General features: G+C 36.3%; 1 protein-coding gene across 1 annotated transcript in view; it reads left to right on the top strand.

The window, feature by feature from the left end:
* The window catches only part of ADAMTS19 (ADAM metallopeptidase with thrombospondin type 1 motif, 19), a 149,477-nt gene that overhangs the window by 48,499 nt on the left and 86,294 nt on the right, over nucleotides 1–14,684 (top strand). The window contains exon 7 of the mRNA XM_010567967.1: nucleotides 2,753–2,796. Coding sequence (XP_010566269.1) covers nucleotides 2,753–2,796 — 44 coding nt within the window. The remainder of the gene's footprint in view (nucleotides 1–2,752; nucleotides 2,797–14,684) is intronic.

The following is a 14,684-nucleotide window of genomic DNA, read 5'->3' as shown; positions in this document are numbered from 1 at the left end:
TTCTTAATGCTACGTGTAGTCGATTAAAAATGCACTAACTAAATACAATTTTCTGAAACAATAGATTAGTGGTTACCCATTCTTGCTTAGAATTCTCTTCTAGAGTTAGCCAACTCGTTCAAGCTTGGAAATCAGTCCTAAATCTCGTGAAAGCTCCTCTTTTCTCTCAGTTGAATAAGGACCTGTTCTCCCCTCCATGTGCATGCAAAGTAACCATTTAGAGTAACGGAAGTTGTGTTCTGGATAGTGGTTAGAAGGGGTCTTTAGTGTGTTTTAACCAGTTTCTTGCTTTCAGTGTTACTCAGTTACTAACTTGAGCCACAAAAGCTTCTATATGCATTAATGGTAACGCCAATATCTTTGCCCTATTTTGCATAGAGAAGGGAGGAGAAGAACAAAGGCAAATAATCTCAGTGGCTTTCCTGAGGGCTTTGTAGTGTGTTTTATTGCTCTATTTTATACCTCCTCTTACTTGGAAGAGTCCATATCCTCTCTTTTGTTTTGTGTAGTTTCAGTATGCCAATTCCATATATATATATATATAAAAATGTAGAGGGGTGTATATAAATATATGTGTGTATGTTGTATACATGCACAGGAACGTAGTTGTAATATGGTGGAATATTTAAGTTACCGGGTGGGAATTAGAGAACGATTTCTGTAAGAGTCATTGGTAGGTCTAGCTAGAGCTGTAAATCTTTACTAAGGAGCCTAGTCTCAAATGTATGTAATGCATTCATATTCTTGGAAATTAAAGGAGGTATTACATTCTTACAATGTAAATCAGGAACTAAGAATGGTTTATTGTACTTCTCTCTTGCCAAATCATAGCAGTACTGTTTCCCCCAAGTCCCATAATGAAAGTCTGGATGCATAGCTTAACCATAGTCAGAGTCAGCCAAGAAAGAAAAACAAAACAAAAACAGCTCAGTAAGCGTATGAGAACAAAGCTATTACATAAGCAGAAACCTCTTGGATATTGGCAGTTTTAAAATGTCAGATGGTATTCTTTTACATTTGAAGGTATGCTCTCTTTTTTTTTTACTTGTTGGCAGTTGTATGAGTGTGTGTGGAAGACAATCTATGTCCTTAGATTGTCTTTACACATGTTCTGTTGCTTCACCACAAGTCCCATATTTCTAATCGTTTTGTCATGTTGCTTAACAAGACAATAAGTCCCTTGTGTCACATAGCACAAAACAAAGAATTGTCTTACAACCCAGTGCATTAATGCAATTTGTTGCAGGTTTGAAAAAATAAAAGAACTTCCTTCTGTATCTGATTATAGTTTCTTGTTCACCACCTTTGGCTCAATTTCCAGGCCTCTTCTAAGTGGATTCCCAGAGTTTCTTTATCAGTTTATTCGCAAGACTTGTTTCTAGCACTGTTGTTTTGCTTTTCTACCCTGTAGTTGTCTGGCAATGGTGACTGGAGAATCAAAAGCTATGTAAACCCAAGTCTCTGGCTGTGTGGCCTTTAGCAAGTGTCAGAAATTTGCTGGCCTCTTGAGATTGCTTTTGGGTCTAAATCATTCTGTGGGAATAGTCTGTGGGAAACAAACAAACAAACAAAAAGCTCTTGGAGCAGTTACATTTGTAAAAATGATAAGTATCACTAGTCTGTTCTCTCATCTCAAGCACCAAATAATTCCTGCATTTTGTTCCTGGAAAATGAGTGTTTCTATATGTGTGTATCTTTATCAATCTATGTGTATATCTTTGTAGCTTCATAGGCAGAATATAAAAATGAAATCTCTGTGGCCCATGTGGTCCCTCTCTAAAAATAGGGAGACCATTACTCTGTGGCACAGCTAAAGAACAGAAACTTGAGTACATGTTGAAATGAAGTTCAGGTAACTAGGTTGTATTTTTCTTAGATGCTATATGTAGAGGTTTTTTGTTGTTTGTTCCTTGTTGGTTCCCTCCCCACCTTCCTCAGTTCATGCATACCTCAGCAGCCCCATTTTTACTTAAAGTAAAAAATTAGCATGAGTTATAATACTCCAGTAAAAAACAGCTTTTCCTTTGCTCTTTTGGTAACTTTGTTATATTTCTCTGAGAACAGGTAAAATACATGTGAAATTAAAATGAATCCCAAGCAGATGTTGGTTAACACAAAGATGAAATATTTATCCACTTCATGCAATTGAACAGTCTTATTTATAGAGCTATGGCTGGACTAAAATCTATGTAGGAGATAGGATAGTCTTCTCCCAGTGAGTTAATTTGTAAGTCTTCCACTACTAGAATGGGATGCCCTAGCAGAAATGCTTCTCCAGAATGTATTCCTATTAGTCATTTTAATCATTGACTTATTAGCACAAAAACTTTCTGACTCTATCTCTGATTAAATGCTGGATTACAATGCTGCATTTGGAACTGATATTAAGCACTGAAGATATTTTTATTTCAAATGAAAGAAAGACTAACTTTAGACTTGTTGCATTTCAAGATACTTACATGGGGGGAAAAAAACCCAGAAATTAGGTACAATGTAATTTAAATATGTTGGTTTTTTTAAATTTTGAAATATGTTTTGTCACCCAACTACTCCTAAATCTGTTCTGAGAATAAACTCAAGTTTAAGTGTTCTGGGTAATCCTGGCCTTTGCTTCCCCATGCTCTTTGTTGAGATACTGCTGTTCTGTATTTATTCATTGAGCCATACAAAATATTTGTAAATAGGTCACACGGTCGTTACCAGTCTGACAGCTTGGCTTGCTTAACATTGTTCTTTTCCCCCCCAATTCTAGGAAGGATTTCTGTGTACATAAAGACGAACCATGTGATACTGTTGGTAAGTAAATAAACGTAAGAGACTGTGTGTGTAAACCACTTCATAAAATAAGTGTTACATAAATAGAGATGTGAAGCTAAAAGATGGCAACAGCATCAGTGATGGATAGCTGTAACTAGCTAAAATGCAAACTACATCTCAAATGCCAATAATACTTTGTTAGATTTCTGTATGCTTCTAGCAAAATAATATGTTTAAGTACAATATTTCCATCTCATTCATAAAGCAAACTTTTAAAACTTTTTTCTCTTTAATCTCACTGACAGTTTAATGCAAAATTGTTTCAATATTCTTAATTCAGAACATGAAGCTAAAAAAATGTGTTTATGACTCTTTTTTTATGCAGTGGATTTATCTTTGGTAAGAATATGTCTATGATGTTTATAAGAAGTTTCCATAAGAATATAATATAATATAGTAGAGTGATACAGTGTTTATGAACTATGTAACTTCAGAACAATACAGGATGTGAACTATTGTTCACAGGCATCTTCTGATGTCTTCAGTTAAACTGAGTGCTAGCTGCACCGAGTTTTTCTATCAGCAGTCATTAATTTAGTTCACACCCTTTTGGGAAAGTGTAAAGATCTGGTAGAAGAGGTAGCAAAAGGTAGACATTGTTCTATTCAGTTGTAATTCTGGGTTAAAACATGCCATGACACTAAATGAAGGATGTCATGGCATGTTTTTACCCTAGAATTTCATTTGGCTAATAGATGTCTTTAAGAGTTCTATATGTAATAAATAGAGGTATTCAGAACCCAAATTGTTTCAATAAGATTACCATGACAGTAATGGACTATTAGCTATTGTCATGCTTGTGCTCCCTCTTAGGTAGAGAAGTAGATTTTTTTTTTTTTCCTGTTTAATTTCAGTGGCAAAGGTTTGAGAAGAATTATTATGTGAACTGTATTACCTCACTCCTTGCTAGTCTTCTTTCTTTTACTGCTGTATGATCCCAAGTCTATGTGAGCATGTCTGTGGGATGGATATCAATAAAGAATCATTCTAAATGAAGAATGGAGTAGCTCTTACAGCAGTTAGTGGTTAAGAATTCATAGTGTTCTTCCACTAATCAGTGTCTTGGTCTTGGGTCAATTTTCTGTGAGTGTTTGGTGCTCAGAGGCGTTTATTTTTGTCTTGTAAGTGGAAAAATGTTTCCTTCTAGCTGAAAGAGGAAGCAATGTGACAAGAAGCCTTCAGCATCTTATGTTGATCTAAGCTGAAGGTCAAACCTGGAGTACTTCCAGTATACCTAAATCAGGATAGGCTGCTGTCTGGATTTCACAGATGAAGTGAATGTATTCAAGGATTTTCCTTGAAAAATGTTTCCTCTTTTGTTCAACCTTGGAGGTAATAGAATGACTATTTATCTCTGAATTTGTCCATGGAATTGTAAATGAGATAAGATTGAACTGATTCAAGTATCAGTCCTTCACATTTCTATGGTGAAGAAGCTTGGATGAAACTTGAAAGTGAGGCAGTACATTCATCGTAAGTGCACAGGAAGTGAAGAGTTTGCAGTCTTAATATAGTGATAAGCAAAATGAAGTAGAGACCTTGGCTGTCTAATCTGGCATTTTGTAGAATGGCTGTTGTGGACTTTCTCACTACGCATATTGTTGTTTAGAGTTTTCTTCAGGAATTGAAACATAGTTCATATGTGTAGTTCTTTCCATATAGCTACAGCTGTGCAGCAAAAGCTAAGGTCATTCTTTTCTTGTTGTTCCATCAGTTATATGAATTTAAACATTAGTTTTCCGGATGAATATAGTGCTGTTCCATAAATTCGGTGTATCATTTCTTCCATGCACATTTACAGTACTGTAGGTCCATGCTCAATCTAAAGAAGATAATGTCTTTCTGAAGCTCTTGTCCACCATCATCCATGAGCTGATCTAAGGAAGAGTGTTCAAAAACTAGGGAGAACTTTGTGCATTTCTCTTGAAGGGAATTTTTAAATTGTCTTACTGGCATGGATGTATTACGTCAATATTTTTAGGATTGCAGATTTATATGCAAAATTGTTGAAAGTACATGTAGGTAGATGGTGGTTTCATTTTGGCGTCTTTTCTTTTACTTTTGATTTCCCTAGGAAAACCCAAATGGTGATTTTTAGTCTTAGATTAGATCATGAGTAAAAGTTCATTGAAAGGTAAGGATGAGGTGTTTGATCTTACTATAGATCTTCATGCAACTTGTTTATAAGCAAAAGGAGACAACACATTCCAGGGACCTTTAACATGCTGTAAATTACAGAATTTGCCAAAGAAAGTAGATGAGAAATGCTAATGTAGTACCAACTGTACAATTCCCAGCTGTCCAGAGCTTGCCTCTCCTTCCCCCAATAAAACCCCAAAGGAATACACCACAATACAGACTTTTGTCTACCATAAAGGCAATTCTCTGTGAAATGTTAGCATAACTGTACATGTACGTGAGGCAGTCAAGGTGATCTTTGTAGCACATTACACAATCCAGAAATGAAAGTCATGAGAAAAGAACATTTACAGGATGGACCTCATTATTGGAAAGGGTTGTCATGTTGGATCATAGTTCTTCCCAGTGATGGATACTAAACAGACAAATACTGGATTTATTGTTTATTCATTAAATGCCAAGACTCACAGTTTTCAGACTGGACGTGAGTACCCACTTAAGCCAGATGGAGTAAGTACTGGTGCCAGTATTCTGTTATGCAGACAAAGTGTTCATGTACTTAGGTGGCAAACAATAAATTTCTCTGTGCTTCTGGTCTTGTTCTACTCAAAGTACAGAGCTTATGCACTCTTCAATTAGTACTTTTTCATTGTCTCTTAAAATAACAGACTGATTTATATGAAGATTTAATGGTTTAAAGGTAACATTAACCAAGAACTCTGTTAACCCGAAAAAAATGTTTACTCAAAATCAAAAACATGTGTCAAAACTCCCTAGAAAGATATAATTTCATTCTTTATTTTGAAACAAAATACATGGTGCCAATCTTCTAAATGTTCCTTCACAAAAGCATTTAAGGTGGACAAATGCAAGAATTTTTTTTCCATGATGATAGAAAACATATTTTGGAATGTTTGTCAGATGTTTACATTCTTAATCAGGAAAAAAAGTTCTGGCTATCTTGGTCATCAAGCACAAAATGTATTAACACTTCATATTTGAGAGTTTTGAAAAGTAGGCAGAAATAGAAGAATTAGTTCTGGAATTCTATTCAATTTCCCAAAGTGTGTTGAAGTTTAAAAAGTAGAATGTCTTTATTTTATGCTTTTCAGAGTTACATTAAGTATTACAGTATTGCTAGAAGTGTTCAGAAAGCTCTACTGTAGCCTGGGGAGTTGTGGGGCTACTTTCTTACTTCATAATGTAAATCCAGAGTAACTCAAATGAGTGCCTTCCTTGACTAATCTCATGTTTCTGTAAAATAGTAAGCTAGACTCTCATATGGTGTCAGTCAGCCCAGCTCAATTGATTTCATCTAAGCTGTTCTGATTTCAGCATTGCCAATTGTCACAGCCCCTGTCAAATTCTTTCTGGTCTGGGTGGAGAACCACAAGGCAATTGTTTTAGGCTCAAAATCGACCAGACCCAAGTGTTCTTGAGCTTCCTCTGGTTGATTGGCTGCAGCACTCTTTTATTTTTATTTTTTTTCCCCTGCTGTTCTGCTCATGTGCATGCTCGCCATCCCCAATCCTGCACGGAAGTGAGATCCTGTTGCTCCGCCACTGATTCTCACAGCTCTTCTGTAGCTTAAAGAGAGGTCTTAGACCTTGCTTTACTGTATGATCATTAGGGACATACTATGATTAAAACAGAGGGCTTGTCTAGGGGTGGAACAATATGAAGATGTTTATACACAAATTAAATTTACTTTAGCTAATGAAAAAAAAATGGTTTAGCTCTGTAATTGTCCAAGATTCTTCTCCCCCAGAAGACAACTGGTTTGGGGGATCATGGTATTTCTGTCTTCCAAACAGGTTTTGTTAGCTTAGTCAGAGGGAACTATCTTTTAAATTTGTGGTAATTTGGTGTGTTGTTCTTTTTCTTGTGCTGTAGACAGGTAAAATTATGAGTGTAGATGTCTCAATGAATTTCTGAAAAATTAAGAAATAATTCAGTTGTCAATTTTCATAAAATTAAGTCTGTACTAAAAGAATCAGCACGAAATGTAAACTAGGGGCTGGTAGATGCTGTATTGGTTTTGTGCATGCATTTTCTGGTATTATCATATTTCAGTAACTGAAAGGAGCAATGGTTCATAGGGAAACTTGTTAGTGGGTTATTGCACAAACCATGGTACCAGCAGGTGGAAATCAACAGATATTTTCTCACTCTCTTCAAGGATTAGGCTAACAAATAAACACAGGAAGACTATTTCTTGAAGCAAGTATATGTACATTTGAATTTCCCTTCCTTTGTCAACATTTCCACTGCAGCAATTAAGATTTTGAGTGTCTGAGACATACTTCTTTTAGATTACATCTGTTGTTTGTTGCTAGCTAATGTCTTCTGTGGAAACACTATAACAGAGAGTTCTTAGTGTGAAATGTTACAGGCACAGGCAGATTGTGAAATTAGGCTTGTCTTGTGTTGGCATCAGTTTGGAGCCTCATTAATCTGCAGGAAGTGAGGGAAGGGCTGTTTCTAAGGGAGGCCATGTCCTTTCTGGGACTGCCCTGCTTGGAGGCTGCTCACTGCCTTTGTTTAGCATCCCTCTGCCTGCTTTTCCAGTCTTTCCTTGTGCCAGCAAAATGACTCAGCAAGACTTAGCACAAACAAGCGGTTGTGTTTAGTGTTAATTGTGATTGTTTACTTAACTAGCTGTAAAATTTTGTTTGTAGCTTCCATGGAGCTCACTATTTGCATGTAAGCTGTAGGTTAGATTGATGGGTAGGTAGGTTCTAGCAGGGTTCTTGAGAGCTTCTGATGCCCTGGAAGTGTTCAGTGATGGATAATGTTGTTCTCACAGCAGTATCATCTCAAAATGGTTTTGAAAAGGTGTAGGAATGAACATAATTGGTACAGCTGGAAATACTGGCAGACTGAATGACCTGCACAAGATCAATGAATTAACAAGTGAGAGAATCACAAAGGGAACCCAGCATGTTCTTCCTTTCTGTTCACCCTATTTCATTGTCTGAATTTTTAGTGCCCTTTGACATGACTTTTAAGAAAATCTAACAAGTTGGCATGCTGTCATATCACTGTAAGTTGTAAAGCTCCAAGTAAATTTCTCCTTAAAGAACATGTAGAATTTGAAAATAATTTGGAGACAAGAAGTCTTCTATTCTACTATTTGAAAGCTGTTGCTTTAGTAATACTACCCTATAGTGGATATTAATTGCAGTTCCTGCTGGTAGTTGGTTTTTTTCCTAAGTCTTTATTGAAGATAGACCATTCCAGATGTCAGACACTAAGCGCCTGAATTCTTGTATTATCCCTTCTCTTATGGTATCTGATTCTTCAGGTAGTATCTTCTCTCATCCCTTGTCAAAAGTCCACAGGCGTACAACACGTGCTTTGTAAAATGTTGTGACCATAGTTGATGTTTTGAAAGATTTATGATAGCTAGTAAAATATCCTAGTAACACTGACTGCAACAAAATGGAAAAAAAAAAAAAAAAAGTAGTATTTCCAGATTCAGTTACTGTAAGCCTTTTACTGCACTCAGTTAAAAAAATATGCCTCTGTCAAAGGAAGGTCAGGAATTTTCTCGGCATGTATAGAGTTTCATTTGACCTAATATGTCAGAATTATGAATCATTTTGAAGACAGCTTTTGCCTAACATAGAGTGACCTCAGCTAATTGTTTCAATACTGTCTTCTTACTGCAGCAGGGTGAGGCTTCTTTTTTTTAACTGCATCTTCGGCTGACACTCCTATATTGTTCTGCACAAACCTGTTTCCTTTAAAGCTCATACCATTTGCTTATACTCTTAGTCCTGGTTGAAATTCCCAAGTAATAGGATGTTTCAGGAATAGTAAATGGAGCTTTTCTGATTCTTTATGAAAGACAGGGTTTCCAACATTTCACTAATCCCAAAGCAGTGTAAGTACAATGTTCTGGTTGTGATCTCCTGGACAGAAGGTAATTAAGTGCTGTTTTCAAACAATATTTTTTATCTTATGATATCACAAAAGAGCAGGGTTTCCTTAAAAAAAAATTAAAAATTATTATTTTTAAAACCTGATACTGTATCATTTGATCTGGTATTTTCAGCTACCATCTTCAGTTAAAACATCAGCTGTTAGAGCATTGTTTCCCAAAAACACCCTTCCATGTAAACTGTTTACTAGAAAGTGTTTTCTAATAAAATGCTGATATTGCAATCTCTAAACAGAGCTCCCTTAAAAACTCTCCTCAGATCGTTTTAGGGGGATGGTACAAATACAGTATATTATCAATTTCTAACTTTGGTAAAAGCTAGTGTTGCAAATATAAAAACAGTAGTGGAAAATTGAGGTGCCATCAGATCTTCATTCTGTTGCAAAGGTTCTAAATAGCATAGATACAAAACATGACTGGTAAGGAGTGAAACATCTACACAATAAAGACTACAAAACTAAACGAAGTGAAAGAACACGTCTTCCATCCAACTTAGCAAAATGCCAAAGATAGGTTTATTTAGTTTGCTTTTCTAATGTGAAAGGTGTAGATCTTTAATACTTGGACTTGGCCTTTTCCTCCAAAACTTGTCCCCAGGCATAAAGGTTTAGTCCAGCACCAGCCCTGTGCATTAAGAGATACAACAGGAACAGGGCATTGGGCAGGCTATCATTGTCCAGTGAAGGTTAATGCTGGAAATACTGAAGCTTAATGCTTAGGGCCTGTTACTGATGAAGAAGCAGCCAAAGAATTTGCACGGAACACGGGCAGGAGCACTGCAGAAGTAAACTTACAAAATTTGTTTCCCTGTGCTTCCTCATCTGTATCCATCTGGTGTCCCTCCTCTTATCCAGAAGATCGCCTGTTGTAGTCTTGTGTAGCTGCCCTTAGCCTAACTAGCTAGGGGAGCGGTAACAGTTTTCTGAGAAGCAGGGTGAATTCTTTTGTGCTGAGCTGTGTGCTGCTGTGGCTGAACTCCTGCGGGCACTTGATATTGCTAATTTAAAGCTAGTTCAAGTACCTTTGTGCTGCAGAACAGGAGCCCTTGTGACATAAGCCCTGTAGGCAGGGTTAGTCATCTGCCACTCTTAACACTTGGTGTGGCTAGACAGGACAGGATTACTGGACCCTGCACTGTGTTTCTCCAGAGGAAGGCAAAGAAGAGAAGAGGTGCTGCCACTGTGGTTTAAGTGGGCATAGTTGAGCATATCCCAGTCAAAAACCGGGATAAAGAAGCAAGAGGAAGTCACTCCCCTCTCTTCCAGGCTGTCCCCACTGTCAGAACTGGATCCTGCAGCATGTGTCTGTTTTTCTAGAAGATACTAACAAGATCCTCTGTTGTTTATATTCACTAGAAGGGTTTTTGTTCGCTTTTTCTCTTTTGTTGAGGCACAGTTGTGGAAGAAATGCACTTAAGGCAGTTACAAATCAATAATGTATGTTGTTGGGTTGCTGACACTTGCGGAGCAAGGGAGATTTCTGATCAGTCAAGGCAAACAGGAATCCATCAGTCCTGAGGCCTGTCATTTACAGTATGTCCTAACTTTGACATGCATTTTTGCAAACAGGTTTCTCCACAAGACAGGTAAGGCTGAAAGTAGGAGGTGGGCCAGAATTACTTCTACAAAGGATGGAGTATATAATCTATGTATAGGTCCTGCCCTATATATAGCAGAGCGGGGGCAGGAGGGGAGCTGATAGTCCTGTCAGTCTTGCAGAGGGAAATGAAGGAGGCATGCTTAGAGAATGAAATCAGTGGAGGTTAGAAAGTTTAGTTTTGTAAGGTGTGTGCACACGTCTGTGTTTTGGAACGTTTTAGCATTGCACAAAGTCAGGTTGGATATTGGTGACAAGTGTTATGTTGTAAGTAAAGAAATACTATTTGAGGTTGCCATTTTAAAATTCTGTTGACTGAAGTCACCCATGCCTGGAGATGTACACCTAGCCCTCTAGCTGACCACTGTGACCAGCATTTTTTTCTGATATTCGTCACTACTGTAATTAAATTTGTTTCTTTTGTGTGAATATTACTGTCCTGGGTGCCAGGGGAATTTAGAGTGGGAGCAGGAGCAGTTGGATGGACAGACTGGATGAGGAGAATCAACCACAGGAAGTTTCTCCCAGTGAAGACATAGCTGCAGTCTGTTAAACTTCCTACGTCAAAAATGTTCTCCAACTTATCTCCAAGCTTGCTGCTACACAAAATTTGCAAAACCGGCAAGAGCATTGTAAGCTTTGAGTTTTTGCCCTGTGGGTTGGTTTACCCCAAAATACAAAAACTGGCCTGAACAGAAGATACTCTAAACATATCCTGTGTAAAGGAAAGATAATTTTTGTCAGTAAGATAGCTGACATTCAGAGAACTGAATTCAGTTCACCATTTAATCTGCAAAAGACTTCTATGGAGATTTCCAGTGTGTAACCTAATCTAAGCCATTCATATAACTTTTACAATACGTACAATTTTGCATTCATACAACATTCTCTTTTACAGCAAGGTCATGATAATAAATTCACTGACCTGTATATAAAGGAACACCTCGTACAGTGAGAGCAGGAGCATCTTTTAAGTGCTTTTGTGAAAAAGCTAGCCATAGAGATCTCACTCAATTTCACTTAATGAACTTTTGTTTTTGTTAAAAATACGGTATCTCAGCTGTGTATCCAGTAGCTGCAAATGCCTGAGTGACTACAATGTTCACATGTGGCTTCTGAACATTGATTTCTCCTGTGACATTGCTAGGATGTTTCATTTAGTATAATTTGAACTATGTAGAAGAGTAGAAATGCGAAAGTTCCCTAGAAAGTGATATCCATATAATACCTTTAATACACAAGATTTTTTTTAAGTCATCAGGGAAATTTTGACTTCTACAATCTGCAGAATAAAATTTGCTTTTGCTGGTGAGTTACATGTCTGTAAGTACAGCAAAGCAGAACCTAATTAGATGTGAATGCCAATAAATGTAAAAAGCCAAACAAAAATAAATAAATAGAATTTAGTCTACCTCATGTGCCATAAAACATAAAATGAGTTATGCATTCATGGTGCAGTTTCTCAGGAAAGCAGAAGAGCATAGGACTACCATACACATGCTCAGTCATCAAATCCAGACGTCTGCTATTGGAAGCCTCAACTTTATTCCTCTTCTAGATATATTAAATTCAGGTTTAAAAATTATTAAGATTCTTGATTCCAACTTAAGATGCAGTCCCATCTGACCTTGCCTCTTATTTTACTGAGTTGGACTAAATGGCAACACTCCAGTGAGACCAGAGAGCTAGTTTTTCATGCCAAGACAGCTGAACCTTTGTTTTCAAGCTGTGTTGTAACTCAGACACAAAATAACTGGGTTACAACACATTAGATTGTTTTATTTTCCAGTGTATTATTATGAGTGTTTAAAGCTTAATTAATCTCAACAGTAGTAGGGTAACACAGAATAAATCTCTCTGAATGGACTCTTGATGGCAATTCCATAATCATTGAGCTTACTTTTAATTACTAACCACCTACCATACTTAAAAACCAAGTCTTTTCTTCCTTAAACAATTGATCAAGAACTTACTGCTTCAGGCAATTCCTTCCTTTATTTTATTTTATTTTACTTTGAAGTAGTTAGCCAATGCATTTAGAGAGCTGAAAGTGAAGGAAAAAAAATCTTTTCTGTTTTGTTTTTCAGATTATACTAACAGAAGTCACTTACCGCTTTCATACTAAGTATGTGTTAACAATCTGTCTTAGGAAACAGTAGGGCCTTTGAATGTGTTTAGGAAGACTGGAAGCTTAATTTTCATGTTAATATGCCGTTTCAGAAGTTTACAATGCAATCTGTGAGTAAATTTTAGATAGAGCTGAGAAAATCTATGACACCTGTATTGAACTTCCATTAGCCTGTGGATGTTCTGGTTCAAGGAATAAAGATTTTTGAGAATAAAACAGTCTGCCATGTTACTCATTTGATGTACAGGATAATTTTGTGTATTTGTTGATAGTGTTGGTATTTATGGTTGTCTTTAATATTATTTATTTGTATAATAGTTACAAGTTAAAAATAAATATAGGATAATTATGATAGTATTAAAGGTGCAATCATTCCTCAGTTACTAAAGAAATCAACTTTTTCAGATACTGTGGTTATGTTGAAATATCTCTGAGGTTAGCAATTTTTTTTTTTCTTACATTATAATAATAACTATTACATCCATGCAGACCTGTGTCTAATTCTTGTGTCTAATACATTCAGTTGTGCTCTTTCTCATTTAGGTGACATGCTGTGATTGTTCTTAACGTATGTTTAGATCCCTGCAGAGTCAACTACATGCTCAACTGCTGAATTTAGTTCTTGACCTCAGTAAGTGGTCCTGTAATATGCCACAATACCATGCATAGTTCTTTGTTTTTTCATGTGTAACCATATCCCTTCTGTGAAAATGTAATATAACTTTGTCATTTTCTACAGTTTATACTACTTCATCTCTAGGTAAATTTTAGTATTTATTTTGTATTGTTTTCTGTATTTAGTCTCTACTTACCTGAGGTATTTAAAATTCTGCCTTAAAGGGATTTAAGAAGTAGGGAGACTTGCTATATGTAAAGAATTTTAACATTACACTGAATAGCATTTAGAATATTTGTGCTTCGATCTGGAACTTCAGTTTCTTTCATAGGCAAAACTGTCTGTCAGAAAAAGGCACTCCCAAGTAAGGACAGAAGAACCTGTAATATTATACAGTGCATATTTGCTTTGTGTTAAAGAAAACAAAAGGAAATTGCAAGCTAATTATCACAACAATTTGTGTTTGTCTTGTGAATAGTGTGTCCTTTCTAACTTCATGTATAAATCTTTCAGCTATGTGTGCCAGATTCAAAAGTGAAAGATCAGTGAAACATCAGAGCAATACTGCCATGGTACACAAGAGATGCTCATGTCAAGGCTAGGGAAGGGTGGTGAGACACAAAGCAGAGGACAAAAGTGGGTGTGGTTTAACTAAGCTAAAGTCTCTGCTGGCAAAAACTCATTTACCGGAAGAAAATTTACAGTTTTAGCTAATCAGACTGCAAGAGATAAACAAATGAGTGATTTAGTGACCCTCTCACTGCATTGAACAGTGACTTATGTGACTTATTTTATTCACCCAAAGTGCTGAAAAACTGAATCAGACCCAAGCAGCTGTTAGCACTTAAAAATATCTTTCATTGTCTCCTGGATTTTACAGCTTCAGTACTTATCTTTTATAGGTTGTTTTTATGTGAAAAATATTTAGATGAAGTCTTGTGTACATTCATAATAAAATTGTGCGGGTTGGCAACTGCAAGTAATTGTGCGTTGATAATCAGTTACTCTATATACTATAATACTGATATATAATCTGTATTAGTCTGTATAAAGAATCGCTCTTCATTTCACATATCAAGAATACAATTAAATTTTAAAAATGAAAAATAAAATTTAGTGCCAAGCATTACAAATTAAAGACAACCAAAATATATGGCTGTAAAGTAAGGTATACCTGTTCTCTAGCTAGCCAGGCATTTCTCTAATATTAGTCTTGTGTTTAGCTCTTAGTAGATATGCTAGTGTAGAGTATTTTTATCCCTTCCAAAGAAACGTTTGCAAAGTTATATTTGAATAGTCAACCTTGTATAGTTTTTTGCACTGAAAAATTCCACTGGTTTTTATTGCAAGTTTTTTTCAAAGTAAGAGAGACCAGGTAGCTCCTCGTGACTAGTGCATCAGTTTCTGTGTCCCGTAGCTATATAATGGAAAACAACTATCAGCAT

Source organism: Haliaeetus leucocephalus, unplaced genomic scaffold (assembly GCF_000737465.1).
Source record: "Haliaeetus leucocephalus isolate CR32 unplaced genomic scaffold, Haliaeetus_leucocephalus-4.0 Scaffold233, whole genome shotgun sequence".
NCBI lineage: Eukaryota > Metazoa > Chordata > Aves > Accipitriformes > Accipitridae > Haliaeetus > Haliaeetus leucocephalus.
Note: the sequence above shows the minus strand (reverse complement) of the source record. Positions and strands in the feature narration are given on the sequence as shown.